The 27,021-nt window shown below is 44.2% G+C and overlaps 1 protein-coding gene across 2 annotated transcripts in view; it reads left to right on the top strand.

The window, feature by feature from the left end:
* The window catches only part of LOC147706445 (uncharacterized), a 151,898-nt gene that overhangs the window by 54,542 nt on the left and 70,335 nt on the right, over positions 1-27,021 (top strand). For both annotated transcript variants that reach the window (XM_086929083.1, XM_086929082.1), the window contains exons 4-5: positions 3,070-3,163; positions 20,448-20,527. In XM_086929083.1, the coding sequence (XP_086785209.1) occupies positions 3,070-3,163; positions 20,448-20,527 (174 nt within the window). The remainder of the gene's footprint in view (positions 1-3,069; positions 3,164-20,447; positions 20,528-27,021) is intronic.

The raw sequence follows: 27,021 nt of genomic DNA, 5'->3' as shown, positions 1-27,021 counted from the left end.
CTAGGAGGTGCGCGTCATACAGAGGAATCAAGAACAGTCCCACAGGGGAAAACCTGGGGGAAGAGGAAGAGGGGCCAACACAATAGCAAAAAAAGACGGTGCAGAAGAAGAAAGGAACAGCAAAACTGGCATGGGAACAAGGAGCCAGGACAAAAAGAAAAAGTCATGGATGACACCGCCCAACACTTTACAGTAATGAACCTATCTAGCAGACCTACAACACCTGTAGAGGAAGAGGTTTTAAAACAAGGTTTATGCTTCTGTCCAGACACTACTATAGACTATGCCAGAACACGCATCGATCTTTACCAATTTGTGTGCAAAGTTAAATTGTTTAAATTACATGCCAGTAACCTTACCAATGTAACAACTAGCAATTTAGTGACAAGTGAGCACATTGAGGACACATCTCAAACATTAGTCATAGCAGATATCCCAGCACTGGTAGATATGCAAGACCTGCTAGACCAGACTATCGCAACAACGACAGCACCCAATCCACTTAACCCTGGGGGTGATGACATCACGCTACAATCATTGGGTATAGATGCAGGAGCACCAAGAATGACCAACTTTAGAGCCCCATCTAGATAAGTGCCTCAGACACCTAAAGACAACATAGACCTGTTCCATGAGACAGTGAGTCAAGATCTTTAAAACTCATCAACACCAGTCCTAGACTCAAACATATGAGAAAGGAGCATTGGGAGGCAGTTACCAACCTGCAAAAGGATGACAAGATAATCATTAAATCCTCCGATAAGGGAGCAAACATTGTGGTAATGGATACGGAGAAATACATACAAGAGGCCCTCAGGCAAATCAAGAACACCATCTGCTATGAGAGGGTGGATAAAACCTATCTAGACACTCTACAACCTAGATACCAGGGATATCTCAATGACTGGTTTTACGCGCCAAAAGAAACCGTAGCATAGAAGCAGCGTACCAGAAAAACAAACATGACATGGTGACAAGATTTAAGAATTGAGGCTACCCCACAAAGATGTTATGAAAAGGTGCAATGAAAGCTGATTCCATCAACCATAATGACGCCCTCTATGCGTCACCCAAAACCCTCACTAAAACCAACTGGATGATTAATAATTATAAGTTTATTTGTAAATACTTATTTTTGTCTGAAACTTTATTTACAAAGTCAACTGAACATAAGATGACTGTCATTTTCACAGTGTTTCTTTTATGTCTATGCACAATGCGTGGTGCAAAAGTACTGCACCTTTAAAAGTTGTGTGGAATCCACAGAAGGTCATGTGACCAAGATCTCACCAGAGATCGAAACGCTTCGTCTTTTGCTTGCAGAATAAACTCAAATATTCTACAAACTGCAGCCTGGTGTGGCCCATCTTTTCTGCGCTATTGGCAGGGATTTCTCGTTTTATATATATATATATATATATATATATATATATATATATATATATATATATATATATATATATATATATATATATATATATATATATATATATATATATATATATATATATATATTTACATTATAAGTATGTTAGGTTGATATTTTTATTCTTGTTAGTTGTGACAACAATATTATAGTGCCACAATATATTCGTGGTCGATATTTTGTTATACTGCCACTCGTAAATGTTTATTTTCTAGTTGAAACAGATATCCATCCATTAATTTCATTGCAAAAAAACTCCACATATTTGCAGTTTAAATCACTGAAACATTGTTTTAATCTGTCATATATCTCATATATCTTTTATGCTAACCCTATGTAAAATGTTGTGTTGTGTACTCCTATTCTCGCATTATGCATGAGATATTGTATTATATTTTAGAAACACTGTTCCCTAAGCTATATATACCCATTTGACAAAACTAAATTCTGCCTTGAATACATTTGTTTTTCAAATTCCCATAAACTGTGGTTAATGTGATCTCTCCATTTGACTGCATACACTCTTGTATGCCCGGATGATATTTTCATACTCAAGTGAATAGCAATATTCTTATCAATAAAGTTAAGGTACCTTGAATCGTCTTGAGTCCATTACCATTGATGTTGTGATACAGGTCACATGATATAGTTAAATGGCTCAATCAAGCATAGGGTCATAGGCTACAATGCACTTGGAATAAGGAAGGCGGAATGTACGCCACATGTGTGACAGAGTAACCCATCCGCCAAACTCTGAACTAGGCCCTAAGCCGGGCCTTTGCTTAATGTTTATTTGTTATATTATTACTTTTGTTATTCCAGGTCTATTTGATTCAGTGTATAAAGTTTAATGTGGGAGTGTGTACTTGTAATCTTAATGTATTGTCTATTCTGCTTTGCAATTATAGAACCTACTGTATTTTACGACTGATAGCTTTACCCTTCAGCATTGATTGCTCTAGTGTTATCCTGGTCTTTGTGTTTCATCCTTGGTGGTTGCACCTGCCATCTTAGTCCTCCAGTATTGTATTGTAGATAGGAGCATGTGCTTTATCACCTTACTTTGGTGTGTCATTCTTCCTAGTGTTAACTCTCTCTTTCACCTCTGAGTCTGTCTCTTTCTTAAATATTAACTGTCCTATCTAAATAAATACATGTTCTTTTGTCTTTTCTATATACAGATGTACACCCATTTGTTGCCCCTTTTTTACCCGTGTGTGTCCTATATCCTTACTGACCTCGTTGCCCTCTATCCTTTTGACCTCACTGTGTCCTGGCCTATTTATGTCCTCAACTCCTTTTTCCCCAAGTATGTGTCCATACTTTCCTATGTCATCTGTACTGTGTGTGTCCTTTTGACCTTCATGGAGCCTGACTTTTTTGTGTCTTTTCTGCCTTCTGACATTGCAGTGTAGGCCAGCAAGATAGCTCAGTCAGTTAAATGCTCACCACTGGCATCTCTCCTGACCTGTAGCTCATGTTCAAATACTGACAAGGGCAACACAGCAGTTTAACCCTGTGATTACCCTTGAATAGGTTAATAGTAAAATGTATTAAGGCATCAGTATAAAATACTATAAAAAAAGATGCTATTTTTTAAATTATTATTATATCATAACGCCTCTTCTCCTCTGTGCTTTCAGCAACATCTTGGGTGGATACCCAGTGCCAGACGTGTCCAAAAGGGACTTTTTCAAACATCACAGACACCAGCTCTCCCTGCGTGAACCACACACAGTAAGTGCCCAACCTGACCGAGAAATCCATTGAATAATCTTCATGTCCTCAGCCCTCAATATCCTGGTCTGTCTCATTTCCTGGCCTCTGGACCATTGTTGGAAGTTTTCTGAGCCAAATCAGGGATAGTGAGAATCCAAACAAGCACTGAGGTATGGGATTTATAGACATCATACCAAGCTGTAAAACGCAACAGCACTGTACAATGGGATCTGAGAGTTAACCTGTAGGTGACTTCGCAAGAAAAAGAGTGGCTGCAAGGATAAAGGAGATTCCAGAGGATCTGGGAGTGCAGCTGGTGATCAGGCAGGATGTCTTACAGCATGGGAAGATGTTGTCCAAAGGAGGTGTCTTCATTTGCTTGGAGCCAAAGGTGTGAGCTTGCCAGATGTGGGCATGGATCAGAGATAATATATATGGGGCTAGCGGGATAAGGCTTGCCTGTCTTGTTTTTCATCTTGCAACTCTTGGTTTCCAGTCTTGTGCTGCTATGGGAACTGTAGGTGCCAATTAATATTCTAATCCTTGAAAAAAAGTATGGTGGAGTCTCTGTAAATGATGCAGCACACCTTGAAGGTCACAATGTACCTTCAGTCAAACAAGCCAGGGGCACTTATGCCTATTGCTTGGTCAGATCAATGGTTGATAGAAATCTTTCAGGATCCAGCTGATTCCGCATAGCATCAATCCTGGAGACTGCGAATGCATGTGTGGTAATTCAATGCAGTTGTGCTATTCAAAACCTTCATAGTTTTTATTAATAAATCTCTATTTGGAAGGCATGCAATTCATTTTTAGAGATACAATGGGAATATCAAGTTTTATTAGGAAGATAGCATTTATGCGCATATATTATAATTTCAGAGAAAAATGTGAGCATTTTGGTGGAACATACTCATTTTAAACAAAAGAAAATTCAAGCATTTAAGTCACATATTGCGTAATTTTAGTTAAAGATTGCTAATTTTGCTGAATCATTTTCATTGCAATTTGTGCTTTACTGTTGTTTGCTAATGAACACTTGTCATTCACAATTGATAAAGTTCTCAGACCAGTTATAAAGTCTTGGGCCTTTCTCATTCTCGTAAAATTATGGCCAGGTGTTTGATTAAATTTTCCCCGCTCAACGAGCCATTGCTCTAGCACATTATTTAGTGATGATTTTGGAGATTGGCAATATTGTGGACTAATATCAGGTAATATTGTACCCTCGACACTTCCACAGGTTGCCAGGGGAGGGGAGCCACATGCCTCCTCCCAATATTACAAAAGGATGGGCCCCGGGGTTGGGGTCCCTGTGGTCAACATTGGCCTGGGAGGGGGGCCGCCTGCGCCCCTCCCCAATTAAATTGTAAACAATTTCCCCGGGACCTGGCCCACCCGAGGGAGCTAATAGCAACAAGCGCAGGAAACTATGCTTGTTGTTTATTTATTTTTTATTTTACCCCGGATCCTCTGTGAATTCGCAGGAACCTTTTTCAAAAAAACATTTAGGCCCCCACGGGGGTCCACCAGGCCTAGTGGGTCCGGGTGTTCCTACCTTGCCCCCTTCTTTTTTTGCCATTTTATTGGGACTCGAGTCCTAACATGGCTGCCACCACTTCCTAGATGAAGTAGTGGCAGTCAATCAGATCTCACCATGATATCTGTCGGATCTGATGAGTGTCTGCGTCCCTAGATCTCTCTAAGTCTTTTTTCTTTAATAACTCCTAAACTTCTGAACGAATTGACACATTACAAAAAGCACCCTTTGTGGACCAAGATCTAGCTTCCTGCTAAATTTGATGTAATTTCGTTAAGCAGTTCGGGCTGTAACTGGAGAAGTGTGGCTCAGGGGTTAGAGGCGGCAGACCTGGAGCTTGAGTTTGGCCCTGGACCAGGGTTCAATTCCCCGCCTCGGCGGGTCTTGGGCTCAATAATTCCACGGACTCGATAATTCTCGCTCCGGTGCCTTCTCGACTCACGGGTTCACACTCTGCGACTCTGGGCAATAGCTTGCTTAATCTCCACATCGGCCCCTCGCGGTGGGATGCCTGGCTTTCACCTTGTGGATACCCTGCCAGGGTTATCTCACAGGGGAATACCAGGACGGGTTCCCTAAGCAAGCGCGGAGATGCCCCAGGGTAAGTCATGCGCTATATAAGCTTCATACATTTACATTACATTTACATTTAATCATGTTTAAAATTCCCATGAGAAATTGCATGGGGTAAACGTGTTTTGGAACCCTCTTTTTCTCTTCCCCTCACTTGACGAATCGCCCTGAAACTATTCAGAGAGCAGCGGAAGTGACTGGCACACTAGTTTTGAAAATTTTGGGAAGATTTGTCAAATGGCGAATAGCAAAAATAAAACACCCAAAACACTTTTCCTATGGAAACTATGTCCTAACTATAACTACCTGCTGGCGGCTGCCAGTAGTTAATATTAAAAATACCCGACGTCTTGCGAGATTTATGTGGCACGCAACTTCAAATAATGGAGCAATCGGATTGACCACCAGGGCCTTTTTTCCTGTCAGCCATCTCACTCTTGCAGGAGCACTCGCTCTGATTAACTGGCTGCAACACAGACAGACATGATGATGTGGCCGCCATTGCAAGACTATGGGACTCAGTCCCCATATTGTGAAAGGTAAAAATAATTAAGGTATAAGAAGGTAGGTTAGGGATACCCTCGCCAGGGCCGGACTGGGAACAAAAACCGGCACTGGCAAGGTGCTAGGCCGCCCCCCCCCTCCCCCCGGGGGTGTTGGTTGTGCCACTGTGCTCTTTGCCGGTGCCGGTTTTCAGCCGATTTTGATACAGGGCCGTATTTGCAGCTATGCTGCAAAAACAGCCCTGTAACAAAAAACGGCCCCCACCCATGCAGCCCACCGGGGGATTGCCCGGTGCCCGCAACGGCCAGTCCGGGCCTGGCTCTTGTGGGGGAGGTCCATGATGGATTCCCCACCCCGTGGTGAAATTTGGAGAAAACAATTCAGGGGACTGAGATCCAGCTGTAGTCTCTCTGGAGCCTGCATGAGTCTACTGTGCTCCCGAGAGAGTCTTGCAGGAGGACAGGCGTATGCTCTGACTCCCAAGAGACTCTTGCGAGAATCCCATGGGAACGGGGGAAAAAAGACTGTACAGACCGTCCAGTTGGCCACCCGCAGGGGTTTGCGAGCAGGCACGAGCGAAGGCCATACGCAGCAAAGGGTTGGCCACCTACAGGGCCATGCACATCGGCAAACCCCCATCTTAGGTATGGCCAAATGCTGTGCGCTGCAGGGGTGTTATATGGTTACGTATGGTAATAAAATAAATGTTACTTGATGTTAAAAAAGCCTTAGAAATTCACTGAGAAAAAGGTTAAAGTGACGTTATAGTTAGGCATGGTAGTACTATCCTACTTTGCATCAAAGAAAAACCTTAGAAATTCACTGAAAAAACAAAGTTAAAAGGGACGTTGTAGTTTGGTGAAAATGTCAGTTAAAACATAAAATTGTAAACTAAAAAAAGCACTGAAATTCACCAGTTATAGTTAAATTAAGAAACTATAACTCTTTGGTCAGCCCTCTTATGTTATTGGTCTGTAATCTGATCAGTTGTTGCCTTTAACAGATGACAATTTGATTTTTTCATTGAATCTGATGAGTATTACTTGCGTAGTTTCCCTGGCAAAAACCCTTCAATGGTTCATTTATTTAATAGGTATCTCTTTGACATATTATGATCTTAGACTGGTGGTGTATCCAATATTTCATGCTGCTGATGCATTTATTGGGCTTTTTATGCCTCCGGCTGGTGCAGTTATCATGGTTTCACATCATTGAAGGGCCATGTATTGAAGATTAGATGTCTCTAAAGGATACTCTATTACTTTCTCTTGTGTGTGATGTTCTAATTTCTCTACCTCGACGGGTACAATGTATAGGTTTTCATGTCTCTGATTGGTGCTAATATGAGGATTTCCTATTTCTTACAAATGTGATTTTGATGGCTAGCAGTCCCTGACCAAACCTGCTTTGACGGTTCCTAGCATCTGTAAGAAGTTGTTTTGAAATGATCTCCATGTGGGCATAACCAGTGCTGCTGTGATGATTTCTTATCATAGGTGGTGTTAATTTGAAGTTGCACACATGTATTATGTTTATGGTCCCATTTCTTGGCAGTTGCTTTTCAATCAATCAATCAATCAAAGCATTTGTATAGCGCACTACTCACCCGGAGGGTCTCAAGGCGCTAGGGGAGGGGGGGTCCGCTACTGCTCGAACAGCCAGGTCTTGAGTTGCTTCCTGAAGGGGAGGTGGTCCTGGGTCAGGCGGAGGTGGGTCGGTAGGGAGTTCCAAGTCTTGGCGGCGAGGTAGGAGAAGGACCTTCCCCCTGTGGTGGCTCTTCGGATGCGGGGGACGGCGGCGAGGGCGTGGCCGGTCGATCGAAGCTGGCGTTTGGGAGCGTAGAAGTTGAGGCGGCTGTTGAGGTATCCTGGGCAGATAACTTCATGTCTCCAACAAGTGCTAGTTTGCGGTTGTCCCATAGTCAGCAAAGTTTTTATGCTTTCATATCTCTGATACATGCAGTTTTAATGGATTTATTTTCTCTAGGTATGTCATTTTATTGCTTTTTTTCCCAGAGAGCTGCTGTTTTCATAGATTTCTGTTTTTGAAAAGTGTTTTTTATATGCCAATCAATCCATCAATAGTACCTTTATTCGGCTTCTAGAGCCATAGAAGTGATGGAAGTGCATGTAATAAATACTAGGCTGTACAGAATGTTTCATTCCACCCACGGAATTGGCGGATTCCATGTTACACTTGTAAAGCAGAGTGCAGGCTGTATTCTACTAACTGCTGTGTGGGAGAATTTTTCCCCCGTGAGGTTCCAGAAACGCAAGCGAGATTTGGCGTAACTTAGTGTGATTTTCTAATGCAGGCAGTCATGGTCAGAGGGCTACTTATCGAGTAGGTTTACTGCAGTTCGAGTAGATTTTCTACTTAAACGGCAGCAAAATCAACTCAAATGGGAGCGCACTCATGCCCACCAAATGGTGCTGTTGATGCTGATTTTTCACCGCTGCTCTTGCAACCATCGCTAAAGCGGGACATGTTTATTGTCTGCCTGTTGACAGAAATCCGCGGAGTCTCGCTGAGTTTTTATGCAACTCTGCGGAATTCTGCAGAGGGAAACTCTGCGAGTTCCTCTCACCTCTGACAAATACACAACCAACCATTAAAATATTCAGATATAAAATACACATTGTTTGCATGTTAGAACAATAAAATCAATAACATTGGCATATAATCGATTATGAGCTCTACAGTTTCATTCATATCCTCTGGGCATTCCGAATAAACTTTCTTAACCCCTTAAGCGCTGCCGTCGGCCAACGGTCGTCGCAAGCGCTACCTCCCCAGTGCTGCGCACGACCGTTGGCCGACGGGCCAGCGCTAGTTATTCGAACGTTCAGCACTGGGTGCTGATTGTTCGAAGCAGCTAAGGTGTTAACGCTAGACAAATCAGAAGAAAGTTGCTGAATGTGCAAAAGAGCAGGTCTACAGTACTTAAAGATAAAAGTATGTCGTATAGACTGCACGCTTTTCTAGGGACAGTGTAAAACCTGCAAACGTACATAACATGTAGAGTACTCTCTGATGACCGATTATCACTAGGGCAGCGTGGAACTTCTGCAAACCAAGAGACACATGAGGGTAAAGCATGTAAAAAGTGCACAGTGTTTAGCCTAAAATGGGTTAGTTAGAATCTGTGATGTGAGTTAATTGCAAAGTGCAAATATGATTCCATCACACCAGGGTTTGAGTTGGTCACATATATTCTCACGCAAGGTTTCTGACATTCACATTCAGTTGCTGTTCTAAGTTTCTCATGATATTCAGAAAAGGTTTCTTTACACAATTTTTTGTGCATGCATGAATGGATGCTGTATTATCAAAGACATTGCTAGCACCAATCTGGTAAATGGACTTCTTAATATAAGATAACCGAGGGATTCTTAGTGGATGATCCAGGGCCAATCAATTTTGCAAGATTTGCCAGAATATAGCGCATCTTTTTTTCCAGGCAGAAACCCATAGAAGCAGGGGGCACAATTTAATTAGATCATTGAAGTAGTGGATCCCCACATCCTTGTGGCACGTATAAGTAAAATAGGTTTGTGGGATCGCAATGGACCTGTGTATGACACTGTTTTCCAGTTTCTGGAGTCCGCTTGGCTTACAGTACCCCCAAAGACCTGCACCATATGTTGTCATGGAGATGCATTTACTTTGTAAACAGTGGTAAATTCCCTTGTGGGCTTGACAACTAATTTAGAGGCAAATCTTAAGACAGCTTCTAATGCTCTGTTGACTTTTCGTGATATTACAGTACATAGATACCACCTGTATAAAAATTAATCAAAGGGTCTCCCCAGACATGTATATGTCAAGTCAAGTCAAGTCAAATGATCTTTATTCGGATAAAAGTATCCATAAAAGCACAGTTCATCACCACCAATAAGAAATGCAATACAAGTTTTAAAACATATAAATATACAATATCATCTAATACAAGTGCAAAGTTACAGTATTAAAATCACGATAAAAATGTTGGACGGGCCTGTAAAATCTAGCAGCGTTAATAGCATAGTGCAAAATATAAGATCTAGAATGATTGTGCAAAATCAGCAATATGTTACAAATAAAGTGCAATAACATGCAATAAGTCAGGCAGTAGTAGGCATCAAGATGCAAAAATATTTAAACTAAACCCCCCCCCTTTTTTTTTATTCTACCAATAATAGCAGCATCATCAAGGTATTGGTTGTGGGCGATGTTAATGGCCATCATAGAAGCAAGGATAAAAGGGGCATTTCACTAGGCAATGTTACAAAATTTGTGGCGCATTAAAGTTCATTCATGGAAGCACGTGAGCGTACCGCAGCTTGTAAAAACGTGCTTACACGAAAAATCAAGTCGTCACTTCCTAGTTTTAACATTTCAAGGTATGCTAGTTTCAAATCCAAAATAGCCCATGCCTTGAAATAGGGAGTTAAATACTGTTTTGCGTATCTTACATAGTATTTACAACAGAGTAAAAAAGTAACAATGTTTGTTTGCTACCAGTACCGCAGGGGCAGTTCAACTGCTCAAGGTTGCTGTTGAATTCTATCGGAAAGCAGAGTGAATATTTTATACTGCCGTCCCTAAGGTGGTAACGTAAGCTCCTTTTCCATCTCCCTATATTTTTCCTAAGGTATAGCTGTGGCATGTGATGTTGAATGCTCAGTACCTCCAGAAGGGGCATATATCTAATAATCGATAATTTATGATGCTCAATGTTCTGTCTTTCTTTATGGTACAGATCATACAATGCCCCCCTAACTGATTTCATGCTTATGCCTTCCAATGCTAGTGTGCACAAAAAAATGTGCTCCAACTTCACACTAGCTAGGCTGGCTTTTACTGTGGCAAGCCAGGGTATGCTACCACCCTTGTCACACTTAAGACAGTCTGTAATTATCTCTCTTGTTAAAATCGCAGCGGGATTCTGCCATATTTTTACCAAAATAAAGCTGGGCGAGACCTGATAAAATCCTCCACATAATGTAAATTCAATTCCTTATGGAGTATGTAAGTTGGAGATGAAATTTTAGCCCCGAGAATTTTTCTGCAAAATCTATTCTCTTCAATTTGGATCCTACTACAATTCACATACCCCCAAACTTCAGCACCATAAGTGGCTGTTAATACACATTGTGATTTATACATCTGAATCAACTGTAAAACTACCTCTGCTTGTTTTGGTTGCCGAAGGCTAATGATGGAATTAACCGCTTTGTAGAGTTTGCTTCTGCCGTGGGCCACGTGGGCTTGCCAAGAGCCTGATTCTGAAAAAACTAGGCCCAAATAAGGAAAAGTGCTTGTGCATGTTAGCGATTCACTGCCCGATGTTATAGACTTAATGCAGTGTTTTTTCGGCCCACAAGTCATTATATAAGATTTTTTTAAATTAGTGCAGAGGTCCAGATCGGCCATAAAAGATACAAATCCTGTGGCTAAAGTGCGAAGTGCATTGGGGGTGCGGCCCATAAGGACCACATCGTCTGCGTATAGAAGCGCGGGGAATAGTTTACCATTAATTTTGGGTACGTCACTGGTCAGTTTAGACAGGGAGTTATGTAATTCATTTGTATAAAGGATAAAAAGTAGAGGGGCCAGAACACAACCTTGTCTGACCCCTCTGCCAGTGACAATGTCCCCAGAAACCTCCCCATCATTGCTTATCCTCACCCGTGCCTTCAAATCCCTGTGCAAATACGCCAAAAAATAAACCAAGGCCTCGTCCAACCCATAATTTAAAAGGATCTCCTATAAACGCGATCTGTTAACAAAATCCCCACATCCATGTGACACATATAAGTAAAATAGGTTTGTGGGATCGCAATGAACCTGTGTATGGCACAGTTTTCCAGATTCTGGAGCGCGCTTGTCTTACAGTACCCCCAAAAGACATGCACCGTAAGTTGTCAGGTAGATGTATTTTCTTTGTAAACAGAGGTAAATTCCCTAATGGGCTTGACAACTAATTTAGAGGCAAATCTAAAGACAGCTTCTAATGCTCTGTTGACTTTTTGTGACATTACAGTACATAGATACCACCAGTATAAAAATGAATCAAAGGGTATCCCCAGATATGTATGTGTAAAAGTGTGCACATTGCCAACCAGGCTAGCTCCAATACTGTGCAACCGGCCTATTGTGGCTTTCGGCCCACCAACCATAGTGTGTGATTTGGTCATTTTGGATGCAAATCTAGCTTTGCCATGAAATCAACAAAAGCGTTGAGTAGTCTCTGAAGGCCGTTTATTATCCTGACGAGCAGAACTGCGTAGTCCGCATATAAATGTACTGACTCTTCATCAATCAATAAGTCTCCAAACTACTGATTTTTTTTTGTTTAAATTTGTTTATTAGATTTTAACAATTTAATACAGAGAAGCACATGTTCATACGTGAATTACATGCTTAGATAGATTAACATGGGTTTGGCAGTTGATTATACATTGGGAGGGAGCTTCATACATAATTGCCGCTGATCGTCACTACAGACCCAGGAGTACATGCATATTGAGATAATCTACATTACTTGTGTGTCTTCCGTAGGATGCCTATAAACATGTACCCCTGTGTGGGAGCTACGCCTATCTTTGGTGACATTTGGAGTCGTGATTTTCTGTCCCCTCAATTGGTCTATATCCTCTGCCAACTGGTGTTGATACCAAACTGCTGGCCTGTATCTCTAACTGGTAATCTGGGGTCTCCAAACTATTGATATGCAAAGGAAATAGGAATGTTGCTAATACACATCCTTGTCTTACTCCCCTATTGATTATAAAAGGGTCGGTGCATTCGCCATTCGGTCCAAATCTAACTTTTGCTGATACGTCTAAGTGGAGCTGCCTCAAAATCTAACTATAGGCTTCTCCACCCCCACTGTAGTCATTATAGCTCAAAGTTTGAACTGGTAAACACAGTCAAAGGCACAGGAAAAGTCCAATAATGTCATGTATATATAGCCTTTTTTTGCCAATGTATATTTTGCAATTAGTGAATATAAGTTCGGGTACTGGTCAAACGTGCCTTGTCTAAAACCATATTGGGCATTGGCAACAACAGGGTTATGTTCGGCTCATGCTTCCAATCTGCCAAACAAAATTTTACAAATAGTTTTCACTGTAGAATCCAGAAGTGATATTGGCTGATACCACCTCGGGTCATCACAATCAGCTTTTCTGTAAATTGGCACAATTATGGATTCAGACTAAGATGGCGGAACTATTCAACTATGGCCACTAGGAGAAGAGACCTTCACCTGGGCCGGAAGTGTAGAGAGGAATTCCTAGAGGGGATACGTCCTCTCTAATCAAGCATTAATCAAACAGAGGTACCCCACTTAGAATGGAGACAGTTGGGCATCAATCTAAACTCCTGGGGTACCAACCACTCAAGCGCGGGAAAGGAAGCAATTCCTTTTTGTCAAGTAACCCTCACGCACTCTAGTAGTGGCATGCATCATCATCGGGTTCACCCTGACTCCTAAAGGTCAGGGTGGGCTCGACCATATTTCAGGGAGCAGGTAAGAGAAAAAGGTCAGGGGGTTCTGAAGATTAAAAGTCCTCCTACGACTCCAGGTATCCCTTTAGTAGCGGAGTCATAGGGGATAATTAAACTAGAAAAAAGGGGGGTCAAAAGGAGGTTATGGTCCTATGACCCTAATGCCAGAAATGGAATTGCTTCCAAGATGGCGGAACACCACTCTTCACTGCAGCTCTGGGAACATTAGTTATGATGGGGCACATAGATCTGGATTATTCTTAAATGTATCTATTAGCACCCACTCTGGGCCTTTGCCACTGGGACTCTTGTGTTGCCTGAAGGACTTCTGAGGCCTCGAAAGGGGTAACCATTTGTGAGACCTAAGTCATGCATGCTTTATTACCATACAGGCCATACAGGATGTGAAAAACCTATGGACAGAAGTAAAATGCTTCACCCAGCAAGTGGGGGAGATCATCACATAAGCCTTGGATGCAGCAGAATCATTAAAAAAGGTGAATTAATGACCTTTCAAAACACACTCCCTTCTCTAACCACACTTGCTTTTACTAAGGACCTCCATGCTTCATCCTTAATCGTGTTCTTCCTCTGAATGGGGCTTCTTTATAATGGTGTCTACAGGCCTGCAACTCAGTTAGTGCACACAGGCTTGTTTTCAATGCTCATATGAGGTTAGAATTTACCCAAGGGCAAGTGGAATCAAACCATCGAAAGGGCGAGCCACAGAGGACCCCAGCTTTACTATCAGTAGACAAGTGCATAAAGAACAATTGAGGGATGGAATGCTCAACAATGTCAAACATTCACCCCCAATACAGAGATCTGAGCTTACATTCATAGTTTCGTTGCTCACCGTGCCATTCCAGGTTGGACCCAGCCATATGCAAAGCAGTATTGATCCTGTTCCCCATGGGAACAGTCCAGCCCGAATTGCTAAGCCAGGTCCTCCTTGGACCAGATGCAAGCATCCTAGGACCAGTTTAGGGGTAACACTCCTCATCAGCCAGGATTGCTTGATTCAGGTGGCATGGTGAGCACGGGACCCACGTCTGGGTATACCAGTCCCACTTAGGGTGACAAATGTAAAAAGAACAAATGATGGACAGAATGCCAAACAATGTTAAACATTTACTGCCAGTACAGAGATCGGGCTTAAATCCATTGTTTTTTGATGCTCCACATGCCATTCCAGTTTAGACCCAGCCCTATGCAAATCAATCTTGACCCTACTTCCCAAGAGAACAATCCAGCCCAAGCTACCAGGCCAGGTCCTCCATGACCAGAAACAAGCATCCTGGGGGCCGGTTTTGGGCATTACCCCATATCAGCCAGGCTAGCTTGACTCCAGTGGCATGGAGAGCACAGGACCCACGTCTGGGCATATCCGTCCCACTCGGGGTGACAAATGACTATCAGGGTAGACTTGGAATCAAAAAGACATAACATTGATTCATTCTCTGCATTTCCATCTAGACATGGCCAGCATGCAGCTATATTCAGAGTAAACAGGTTAGAAAGCAAGGTAGAAGGGTTTATTTTGGGTCACTTTACCATTAGACCTTTCTTTTTATTAAATTCAATTTCCAATAAATTAACAATATAGTTTTCCACGTGTTGCCCCACAGACATCATGAATAGCAAAGCATTATGATCACTGGCATAGTTGGGATCAGCTGTAAAATCGGTCATTCAAACTTTTACATGCTCTGTGATTAAAATAAATTAAATCCTGCTATCAGCACCTCTCATAGCAAATGTCTGGGCTAGCAAGGAAGGTGAAGGGTAAACCTCCATGAGACAACCAATTTAAAATTCTTTATAAAATTATTTGGAACTTCACTATGAGGATTAGTAAAAAATAAATGCATTTGTGCATATTCATAGGTGTTCCTAAAATCACAGAAATTGTCATTGGAATGTTTGCAATACCTGGTGTCGAAATCGCAAGCCTATATAATAGGGACCTATACCTTTCCCCGTGTATATATTTGCTTACAATGCTTTCCAGCATATCAGGTATATAATTGTGTTAATTATCAAAGATGTTTTTACAATAGTTGATGATCAGAACAATGGTCACTCCCTAGAAAATGCTACTGGAAATAATCAGTATAACACCAGATTATTCACCGTGGACCAAACACTGACTTCACAATGGCCAAAACCCTTTTGCCCTGCCCGCTCTTGGTGGTGTGGCTAAGGGCTGAAAAAAGGAGTAACCCTCTATGTGGAATTTGTTTAGGGCCCACGTTTCTTGCAGACAAATCACTCAAACTGCTTGGCATACCCCAACCAATTTTTGTCTTTTAGTTTGCTGCTAATGCCTGCAACATCCCAAGAAGCTATTTTAACTAACGTCTTTGACACTTAGGTCTTGTTATTATCACAAGGAGTTTTACCATAAAGAACTGTTTGCGCCAGGGACAGTGCTTAATTTGATCCAGTATTTTCCTGTACTCTGTACCAGTACTTAGCTGTCAACACAGGCACTTATGACAGTTTGCCTCAAGGTGGTGCTGTTTGTCTAATATAGAGATGAGCACATCAACAGTTTGTTAATCATTATACCTTGAAAAAGGCTAATACCTGCCTTCCAAGCCATTCTTATAGCTTTGGGGGCCTGAAATAGTCTGATTTGTCATGCTTGTATGCGTGTGATGCTTAGATTTGTTTTGGCTCTGTCATTGACAGTGTGGGCATGGGCAATGGGTGCGGCAAGCTGCAGAGGCCTGTTGACGAGGACCCCAGCACTTATTTTGTCATAAATTAAGTGCTGGCCATGCATGTTGGTTTATTGCATTGTTGCGAAGGCAAAAATAATTTTTCTCAGAGCTGTGCAGTCAGTCATTTTCCTCAAAGATTATTGAGTAGAAAGGGTGGTTAATTGTAAGTGGGCACAAGAATGCACGTGTTCTGGTAACTATATCATGTTGGTTGTGCCAGCGTAAGGAGTACATTGCAGCTCCTCGCTCTTGTGACTGACGCGAATCACTGTCCAGATTAGTCACAAATTGAGGTTTCTTAGGCTGAAGTGAATCGACCCATCAGCATGCACTTCCTCCCACAGAAATACGTTATTTCTCCTGCCTCCCATGCAAGGTTGTTCTTGCATCTTGCTCATAGATGTGTCACTGACCCCTGTCAAACTGGTTATAAGATTACACAGTTTCTCACCCAGAAGATTTGCTTTTTCCGTTAAAACATCACAAATTACTTTAATGTGTGAGCTGAAAACGAGTCCGTTGTTTGTTTATTTAGACACTTCACCTTCTCGGAATTAAGGGGTGGACATCAAAGTTTGCCATGAGCAATGCGAGCAAGGTTAAAGGACAAACGTGGGGTCCAGGCTGGGTCCTCCTCCACAGAATTCTTTTTTTAAATGGTGCATTTTAAAGCAAATTAATTTAGTTTAAAAAAAAGGCTTATAAAGCAATGCGAAAGTATAGTCTTGAAATATTTAAACATTAAAAACTGCCCTATATATTACTGCATTAATATGTTCAACAGTTACTGTAATGTGCAAATTGTACAACATGCCAACTTCAGCCTTTTAAAGTGTGTGCTTGCTCAGTGTCATGCACTGCATGCGGCATCCACTTTCGAAGAAAATGCTCTCACCGGGCTTTGGGCAGGACCCACAGCAGCTGACTACAATCAGTCATATAGAAAGAAATATGTTAAGACAGGTCTTCAAGTGGGATGAAACATGTGGGGGCTTTCTAAAAGGGAACATGTAAAATACATTTCTGTCCTAGTGTTCTACTACCCGACTTGTATTTTGGTTTCTCGCTTGAGATGTAATTGCATCCAGATATAGAACACAACAACAGACCTACACCTAAAACCTGTCAGTACGATTGGATTTGTCAATGGTTATCAGTTGTTGAAGATAAATGAGTAACAACAAGGATTTGTTATAAATAATTAACCTTGAAAAGGTTTCAGTTCTGAAATTTCAATAGTATTGAGGCCGGTGGAAGGAGTTTTGGCCTTCAGTTAGGTGCGCTTTATGTTAGATATGTATGCCCTTTTTGTCTGCACATCTCGTCCATCTGCACATTTTCAACCACCTCTCTTTTCTCTTCAGGACCTCGTTTTCATTCTTCCCCGAATACACTTCCTTGAACCTCCCTCACTTTACCACTTCCAAACATACACTGCATTCACTCACAAGAAGCAATGTATTTCCTTTTGCTTTTGCACTGAAAATATTTTGCCATCTGTGCACCCACAGAATTGCAACTGGAATAAATGAGCATTGTTCTGTGTTCTCTGCAGATAGACAACCCCACTGACGGGCACTCTGCTTTGGCTTCAGCGTCAGAGCTCCTCACAAACATCTGGCATGCTCAAAGCATGCACCAAAAAAAAAAACAGAAACACAACATAATTAAATAGCTATCTCTTGAATAATGCAACGATTAAGTAAAACATGAAAGAGAGGAAAAACTTTTGAACACTCCTTGATCATAAATCGATCAATGTTTTTGGCATTGAAGTTGTTAAGGGCATAAAGATAGGGCCCGTTTAATGTCATATAGCAGATAACTGTTTGCTGTAAACACATATCTCTCACTTTGCACTTGACTCAGATATTTGGATCAACTTCACAAGGGAACAAGAACCCTGGCCTGCTTGTTTTTTGGATCAATTTCACAGGGGAACAAATACAGCAGCTAATGGGGCCAGCTACCTGCAACCAGGGCCTGGGGTGTCACAGTGGCGGAGGTTAGCGTGGTGAGGGGTCCCAGCACAATATACATATCGGAAGATTAGCATTCTAACACTTACCATTACAGAGAACAAGGCACGAAAACACACATGCTTGCACCCACTCCCACGTGTGACGAATGGAAATGGGTGGGATCTATGCCTGTGAATGACAAACGCTCAAAACCATGATGGTGAAAGCGTCACTGGCCTTTAGTGGATACTGGCATAGACTACAATGGCAAGGAAGGGCTTTAGAACAGGAAGCCCTGCATTGTGTGTCACAGTTAAGAAAGTTGATTTACTGCCTGGCTTTCGTCTCCTGCTTCACAGTGAGGGGGCGACAGGCAGACTGAGACAGACAGGCCAGGCTTAAATGCATCAATATGTTTTGCGATACGGCAGTATCTCTAAATATATCGATCTATTCAATATTTGTACAAGAATGTGTAGAAATTTCATGTGGGCACAGCTCCATTGCCCTAATGCACAGGGCCGGACTAGGAACCAAAACCGGCCCTGGCAAAGTGCTCGCCCCCCCTCCCCACTCGGGGAGAGGGGGGATTGGAGGTGCCACCGAGCGCTTTGCTAGGGCCGGTTTTCGGACGATTTTGTTGCAGGGACGATTTTGCAAAAACGGCCCTGTAACAAAATCGGCCCCCAGGGGATCAAAACCGGCCCCACCCTTGCGGCGGACCGGCGGATTGCCCGGTGCCCGCTATGGCCAGTCTGGGCCTGCTAATGCAGAATCCGCCCATGACTATCCTCTCAAGTACAATGGCAATGTTTACCCGCAATTATCATTAGCGCGGTGGGACAGGTTATTTGTTGGGGTTAGGGATTGGGTAGATACAGAAAAGCAGATCCTAGACCACTTTGCCGAGCAAATGTCATTGTTTCCTTTGCTATACCATTTTTTAATGCTTCCTAGCTGTCGCCGCCCAGCCTCCAGGATGTGGGCTAAATGGCTGTGTGATGCTTCCTCTACGATCTGAGTGTGATGTCTGTAGGGGGTGGGAGAGTCGGACCAAACGATTGTATATTTTCTGAATCTGCAATAAAAACACAATTTACAAAAAAAAAAAAAATGACTATCCTTTCATTTCCCGGCATCAGTCTCAGTTTTCAGTGGGTCCCAGAATACTACAATAAACTCTGCAGTGAGCTGATGCGTTGCACGTTCAGTTGCCCCCAATCTTTCCCCCACTCTCACAGTCTCCACGTCCCTTGTACGGCTTTTCTCTTTCCCATTGGGAAAATATTTCAAAAAACTGACCCTCCAGAAATCCTAGGGCCAAATGGGGTGGCTGAGCCGAACCTTCTCCAGCCTCTGGTCCGTCCCTGGCCCGGACAGAGCTCGGGCTCATCCTACACTGAGGCGAAAGAGCGCTCGTTCTGTAGAGCCAATGACCGTCTTCCAGTCCCCATCCAAGAAGGAGCTTGAGGGCATGTGGTCCAGTGGCAGCAACAGCTCTAGCTGTGCTATATTGATGATTTGTTAACTTAAATAAGTGATATATTTAGGGGGTCATGTCTGCAAGGGGCACTATTTTGATGGATTTATGTTTCTGACCGGTTCTAGTTTATTGTCCCCAATTGGTGCAATTTAGATGGTTTGATGTGTCTTAAAGGGGTATTTATCTTATGTCTCTAATAAGTGGCAATGTAATATTTTTCCTTGGACTAGTGTTATCATCATGGTTTTATTTTGTATTTGCTGCTGTTTGATGGATTACTTTCTGACACAGCTGCTGTGTGCTGTTTTTGTCTCTGCCAACACTATTTTATTGTTTTAATGTCTCTTGGTTGTGGTGTTGCAATGCTGTCATTACTCATAGGGGTGTTTTTTGATGATTCAGAGAGTGTTATTTTGATGGTTTACATGTTTCTGAACAGTGTTGTTTTGATATTAAGGGCGTTGATGTTTTAATAGTTTCCTTTTTTTGAGTAGTGTAATTTTGACTGTTATTTCGCTGTAATAGGTGTTGTTGATGTGTTCAGGTCTAGGATGGTTGCATGCCTCCAACAGGTAGTATTTATTTGGCTTAATTTCCCTGGCTGATGTTATTGTGTGTTTTTGCCTTTGATTAATTTAACTTTGAGGACAACTTGTCACTGACAAATGCCTCTTTGAAGGGGTATCGTTCAGGCTGGTGGCACTGTGATGGTTTCTTGTCTCTAATTGATTGTTTCTCGAGGGCTTCCTTTTTATGTAATGTACTATTTCGAGGGGCTCTTGTCTCCAATGGAATTTATTTTGTCCTTTTCCTGTCGATTTTGTGTGTCTCCAGAGGTCGCATATTTCAGAAGGTTGCTGTCAATGTGATGTTGATGGTATTCTCGCTTTGAGGGATGTTTTCTTGGTGGTTTCTTGTCTCTCAAGGATGTTCTGACTGGTGTTATTTCCACAGTCTCTGATGGTTGCTGTTTTCCAGGTGTAGCATGTCTCCAACTGGTGTCTCTTCTTCCTTGCCTTAGGTGCTCTGCTCTTGGCCTTGTGATGAAGAGTTCTGGATCTGCTTCTACTGACACTTTGTGCGCTCACCCACCTCCTCCAGGTAAGTATGGAGCATCAATGTTTGGCTGTTGTGTTTTGTACATCCTCTGTGCTTCATAAACAGTGATGTAATTCCTTGGCTGTGGGTGGTGGACCTTTTACCAACTGCGGCATCTCAGGGTAGTCATGATATTGGTGCAGGAATGAATGACGTGCAACAGAGACAGTGTCCCAAGAAAAGGAGATGTCAGAATCCCCTCTCTATCCATTCCACCCACCCTAAAAAGCAAGAGATGGACTCTACTGAAGTACCGCCAGGGAGTGATGACAAAATGAGTGTGTTCCCAACATATCCAACCTCATGGTATACTTCTCCCTTGATATTCCCTTTTTTGCTACCTCTGAAATTCTCTGTCTCCCTCCCCCACGCTCTCTCACCCTGTCTGTCTTTCTTCTTCACTGTATCACTTCCTCCCTTGCATCCTCCCCCCATGAAGTGCAGCTGCAGATCTGTGTGTCGCATCTTCTCAGAAGAAGAACAGTGCTCTGCGGTTACATGGAAGCCAGCATAGCACTGATGGCACCCAGATAATCCTGGAGAGCCCAGCACACTCTGCCATCTTCAGTGCCACACTTCCCCTGCAGTGCCCCAGCCCTACAAATAACAAACTAGAATCAAATATTTATGAGCCTCATTGGGCGATAAACACAAGGAGATGATGGACGTAGCGCTGAAACCTTTCAGACACTCACCCCCAGTCACAGATCCGAGTTGAATCCATCATAATGTTTTAGCTCACTTCGCCACACCAGTTCACAATGGATTTAGGCCCAGATCTGTGTACTGGGGTGAATGTATGACATTGTTCTGCATTCTGTCCATCAATTGTTCTTTTTTGCATTTGTCAACCATGAGTGAGACAGGTATGCCCAGATGTGGGTCCGGTGCTCTCCATGCCACTGGAGTCAAGCTATCCTGGCTGATGAGGGGTGAAACCCCGAAACTGGTCCTAGGATGCTTGGTTCCACTCCAGGGAGGACCTGGCCTGGCAGTTTTGGCTTGACTGTTCCCATTGGGTGCAGGGTCAAGACTGATTTGCATATGGCTGGGCTCACACAGGAATGGCATGAGGAGCAAGAAAAAGGATGGATTTAGGCCCAGGTCTGTGTACTGGGGTGAAGGTATGACATTGTTCGGTATTCAGTCCATCAATTGTTCTTGTTGCATTTGTCATCCCTGAGTAGGACAGGTATGCCCAGACCTGGGTCCTGTGCTCTCTATGCCACTGGAGTCAAGCTGTCCTGGCTGATGATGAGGGCTGATGAGGGGTGAGACCAAGAAACCGGTCCTAGGATGCTTGGTTCCAGTCCAGGGAGGACCTTGCCTGGCAGTTCGGGCTGGACTGTTCCCATTGGGCGCACGGTCAAGACTGATTTTCATATGGCTGGGTTCAAACTTGAATGGCATGGGGATCAACAAAAACAATGGATTTAGACCCAGATCTGTTTGTTGGGGTGAATGTATGACCGTGTTCTGCATTCTGACCCTCAATTGTTCTTTTTGCATTTGTCAACCCTGAGTGGGACAGGTATAAAAACAATGGATGTAGACCCAGATCTGTTTACTGGGGTGAATGCATTCTGTCCATCAATTGTTCTTTTTGCATTTGTCAACCCTGAGTGGGACAGGTATGCCCAGAGGTGGGTCTTTTGCTCGCCATGCCACTGGAGTCAAGCTATCCTGACTGATGAGGAGTGAAACCCGAAACCGGTCCTAGGATGCTTGGTTCCAGTCCAGTGAGGACCTAGCCTGGCAGTTGGGGCTGGACTGTTCCCATTTGTATTAGGGCAACATTGATTTGCATATGACTGGGTTCAAACTGGAATAGCATGGGGAGAAAACAAAAACGATGGATTTAGGCCCAGATCTGTGTACTGGGTGAATGTATGACATTGTTCTGCAGTCTGTCCATCATCGTTTTTTTGCATTTGTCAACCCTGAGTGGGACAGGTATGCCCAGACATGGTTCCTGTGCTCTCCATACCACTGGAGTCAAGCTATCCTGGCTGATGAAGGGTGAAACCCCGAAACCAGTCCTAATATGCTTGGTTCCAGTCCAGGGAGGACCTGGCCTGGCAGTTCAGGCTGGACTGTTCCCATTGGCGCAGGGTCAAGACTGATTTGCATATGGCTGGGTTCAAATTGGAATTGCATGGGGAGCAAAAAAAATGATAGATTTAGGCCCAGATCTGTGTACTGGGGTGGATGTATGACATTGTTCTGCATTCTGTTCATCAATTGTTCTTCCCTCATTGAGAGGTATCATGGTACTTTAGAGGAAAGATGGGGTGCTGGTTTGATGGGATCCAGCCAAGGGCCTGTCCATCTCTGTGACAATTAGGGTAGACTGTGCAATCTGTCATCTCTTAGTTCAGTGATGAGGGGCGGCCATGAAGACAACTTAGGCAGCCTTTAACGAAAGCGGAGGGGGTGGCATTACAACGCCGCTGGCGAGGGCAGGTATTTCACACCTCTTATTCGGCTTATGCATCGGGGACCTTAGTCTGGGCGAGGGCAGGCGGTGGACCCTGAGGGTAGGTTTACGGTGGTCACAGGGCATCTGGATGGGCGGGACATTACCATAGGAAGCATATACGCCCCAAATATTGAACAGTCCACGTTTTTTGCACAGCTTTCACTGACATTGGCGGGGGTGTTGATGGGTCCTGTTCTCCTAGGGGGAGACTTTAATTGGGTGACAGATGTAGACCTGGACCGTTCCCACCCACCACTTCCTGACGCCTCTACTCGCAGACTAGCGGAGACCAGGCGGGATTGGCAGAGGAGCTGGGAACCTATAGATTCCTGGAGGGACCATCACCCCAGGGAGCGCGACTACTCTTACTTTTCTGCAGTCCATGAGTTGCACGTCAGGCTGGACGCGTTGTTGTGTTCCCCAGATGTCCATATAATGCTCGTGATGAGTGAATATTTGGCCAGAACGACTTCTGATCATAATACCCTACTAGTGACCCTGAACTGGGTTCGCACTAGAACGGCGATCCCTAGTTGGCGACTCCGTCCAGAGGTCTTGGAGGATCAGTTCTTTCGAACCACCATAGGTACTGCCATAGAGGACTACTTCCAGAGTAATGCGGGCACTTCTTCCAGTCTGCAAAATGAGTGGGATGCTTACAAAGCGGTGATACGTGGGAGATGCATTGGGGAGGCCGTGGGAGTGAGTATGACTCTACTGGGCGAAGTACAACTGGCAGAACAACAGCTCCGGGAGAAAGAAAGAGAGAGACCGGGTAGGAGGACATTCAGGAAGGGCTACTGAAGGCGAAGGAAGACCTAGCGACGCAAGTGGAGCGACTGAGGTGTTTCGACCCGAGGGCCTACCTGGTGCGGGCACATGAGGAGCGTGACAAATCAGGGGCACTTCTAGCCTGGTTGGCGAATCCAGCATGCAGGGGCATGCCAACCCTTGAAATACGAGAGGAGGGGGTACGACCCACTATGGGCAGCAGGCCATTAACGCACAATTCCTGGAATACTATTCCACCCTTTATCGTAGCACATTGGACCCCAGGGAGCTAGAGGAAGGGGATTTCCTTGATATAGAGTTGCCACAGATTGAGGATGAGGAGGCGGAGACTTTGGGCCAGCCGGTAGAAATGACTGAGGTCAGGGGAGCCATCAAGCGCATGGCCAAAAAGAAAACCCCAGGCACAGACGGATTACCCTTGGAGTTCTACGTCACTTACCTGGACGTGTTGGCTCCGCAGCTGATGGCTCTTTACAATCGTTCAAAGCAGGTGGGTTACCTGCCCGCTTCGACAAGTGAGGCAATGATAGTGCCGCTACTAAAACCGGGTAAGCCGGAGTTGGACCGAACTGCATACCGACCTCTGGCGATGTTAAATATTGATTATAAAATATTGAGCGGTATTTTGGTCAGTTGTCTGATGGTGCACATGACAACTCTGGTCCATGGAGACCAAGCTGGGTTCATTCCCACCCGAAACACGGCTATGAACATTCGGAGGCTTTGCCCGTTGCTACATGAAGCGGAGGCAGGGGACGCTGAGGCCTATGTACTATCCATAGATATCGAGAAGGCCTTCGATAGTTTAGAATGGCCTTACCTGTTCCGAGTACTGAGAGCCTTCAGCTTAGGTGAGGAGTTTGTGGCATGGACGAGGATTCTCAACTCCAGGTCGACGGCCAGAGTCCGGACGGGGGGTGTGATCTCGGCTGCATGCGAGGTGGGCAGGCGGACTAAACAGGGCTGCCCGTTGTCTCTCCTCCTGTTCGCCCTGGAAATGGAGCCAATGGCGGTTCGTGCAAGGACAGGGGGACATTATAGGGAGCTAGAGAGGATGGGTCAGATGCACTATATTGCCCTATATGCCGACGACTTACTGATGTTCCTCTCAAATGCTGCTGCTGAGCTCCGGGGGGCCCGGGAGTTGTTGGAGAGACTGGGTCGGGTTGCAGGGCTCAAAGTTAACTGGGCCAAGACCTGTTTATTTCCTCTAAGGAGGGACCGAGGTGATCCTCCTGAGGGGCTCAATGTGCGATGGGAGGATAGGTGCTTACAGTGTCTGGGGGTTAGAATTTACCACGAGGCAGCTGATCTATTTGAGGGTAACATAGGGAGAGCTCTGCGCACCACCAAGAGTAACCTTGACTTCTGGGCCTCCCTGCCTCTGTCGGTTGCGGGGCGGGAGGCGTTATTAAAAATGATAACCCTCCCCTGTTTACTTTATTACTTTGCTACCCTGCCAGTTTGTATACCTGGAAAGTGCTTCGCCCAACTCAACTCCATGGTTTCGAGCTTCTTGTGGGAACGGGACAAAGGAGAGTGGCCCTACCGACCATGATGCGTCCGCGACCGGAGGGGGCTTTGCAGCGCCGGATTTTGAGGCGTACTATCATGCGGCCCAGTTCCAATGGTTCACTCAACGGCTGGCAGGGAAGCTGGGAATGGAGGCAAACCAGAGTGGAGGGGACCTTGAGCTTAGTCACTTGAGTCGGATTTTGCTACAGCTCCCGATGCGGGAACGTGAGGTATCCAGGAATCTGTGGGTCCTGTGGCAATGTTGGTATAGGTCTCTGCGACGCAGTAAAGGGAACCCCGGCATATGCCCCTGAGATCCCGGTGTGGTTCTGTGTGGAGCTCCCCCATGGAGGAGACTGGCAGCGGCTACATGACTGGGAGGAAGCGGGGATCTCCTCGATTGGAGATCTGTATGAAGATGGTGCACTTTTGCCATTTCAAGACCTCATGCAGAGGCATGACTTTCCTGCTCAGGACTTTCTTTCACACGCGGGCGTAACAGCTGCTGTGCGCAAGCAAAAAGGGTTGGAGGAACCACAGGTCTTCCCCCCTTGCCAATATGTGGTCACCTCTACAGGTGCTTGTATCGGAGGTTGCCGCAGGGCTTGAGAACACCTCTAGAGGGACTGCGTGTTAAGTGGGAAACTGACCTGGGAACGCCTATAGAGGAGAAACCTTGGGAATTATTAATGGAACAGGCCTGGAAGTGTTCCCGAAACGAGAGGTTTCAACTTATCCAATTTTACGTGTTTCATTGGGCGTATCTTACGCCTCACAAAATTAATGAGTTCTTTGGCTCCCAGGCTGCCTGCCCATGGTGCGGACTGGAAGGTGCGGTATTCATACACATGTTCTGGGACTGTCCGCTGCTTCGGGGATTCTGGGGAGAGTTACTGGGCAAACTGACAGAGGTGATGGAGAGGGACCTGCAGAATACTCCAGGGGTGTGCCTGTTACACTGGTTTCCCCACACTTCCCGCAACAAAATTACCAGTAAGTTCCTAGACCTGGGGTTAGTACTAGCCAAGCTTGAAATCACTAGCCATTGGAAGGCGGTCACGGCCCCTAGCGTTGCGCGCTGGCTACGCAACTTCACTAAGTGGGCAGACTGCGAGGGGCTCTCCACCTCCAATTACCTAGGAGGACTGACAATTGACGCCTTATGAGCTATCAATTCTCAATAAAGGGCTTTCATTTGTCCCAACTGTTAGACCTAACTTCCTAGAAACACAAACTGAACTTTTGAGATTTTTTAGGAAGATTAGACTTCACAGCTTTTTCCAGCTGAATCCTTCTAATCCTCCATTTGCTAACACTCCGTTCAGGCCCCCATCCACGTTTTCACCTACTGGAAGTATGATACCTGGGGAAATTATTACTTTCGAGAAACTTGTATTGAAGGATTTTGAAAAAATTGAGAACAGCAGACTATTTATTCCATACAATATCTCCTTGGCTGAAAAACAAGCATTGGCAGACCTTAAGAAAAATCATTTGGTCATTATTAAGCCAGCCGATAAGGGCGGAGGTATTGTGCTTCAAGAAAAAAATAAATACCAAAATGAGATTTTGCGCCAACTAAATAATAATGCACATTATTGTAAATCCCGTCTAATCCTACCAGAGATATTCAGGACTTAATATCTAAGGTTACCACTGAGGGTCTTGATTCCGGATATCTCTCCAAAAAGGAGTATGATTTCTTGAACAC

Source organism: Lissotriton vulgaris, chromosome 7 (genome assembly GCF_964263255.1).
Source record: "Lissotriton vulgaris chromosome 7, aLisVul1.2, whole genome shotgun sequence".
Lineage (NCBI taxonomy): Eukaryota > Metazoa > Chordata > Amphibia > Caudata > Salamandridae > Lissotriton > Lissotriton vulgaris.
Note: the sequence above shows the minus strand (reverse complement) of the source record. Positions and strands in the feature narration are given on the sequence as shown.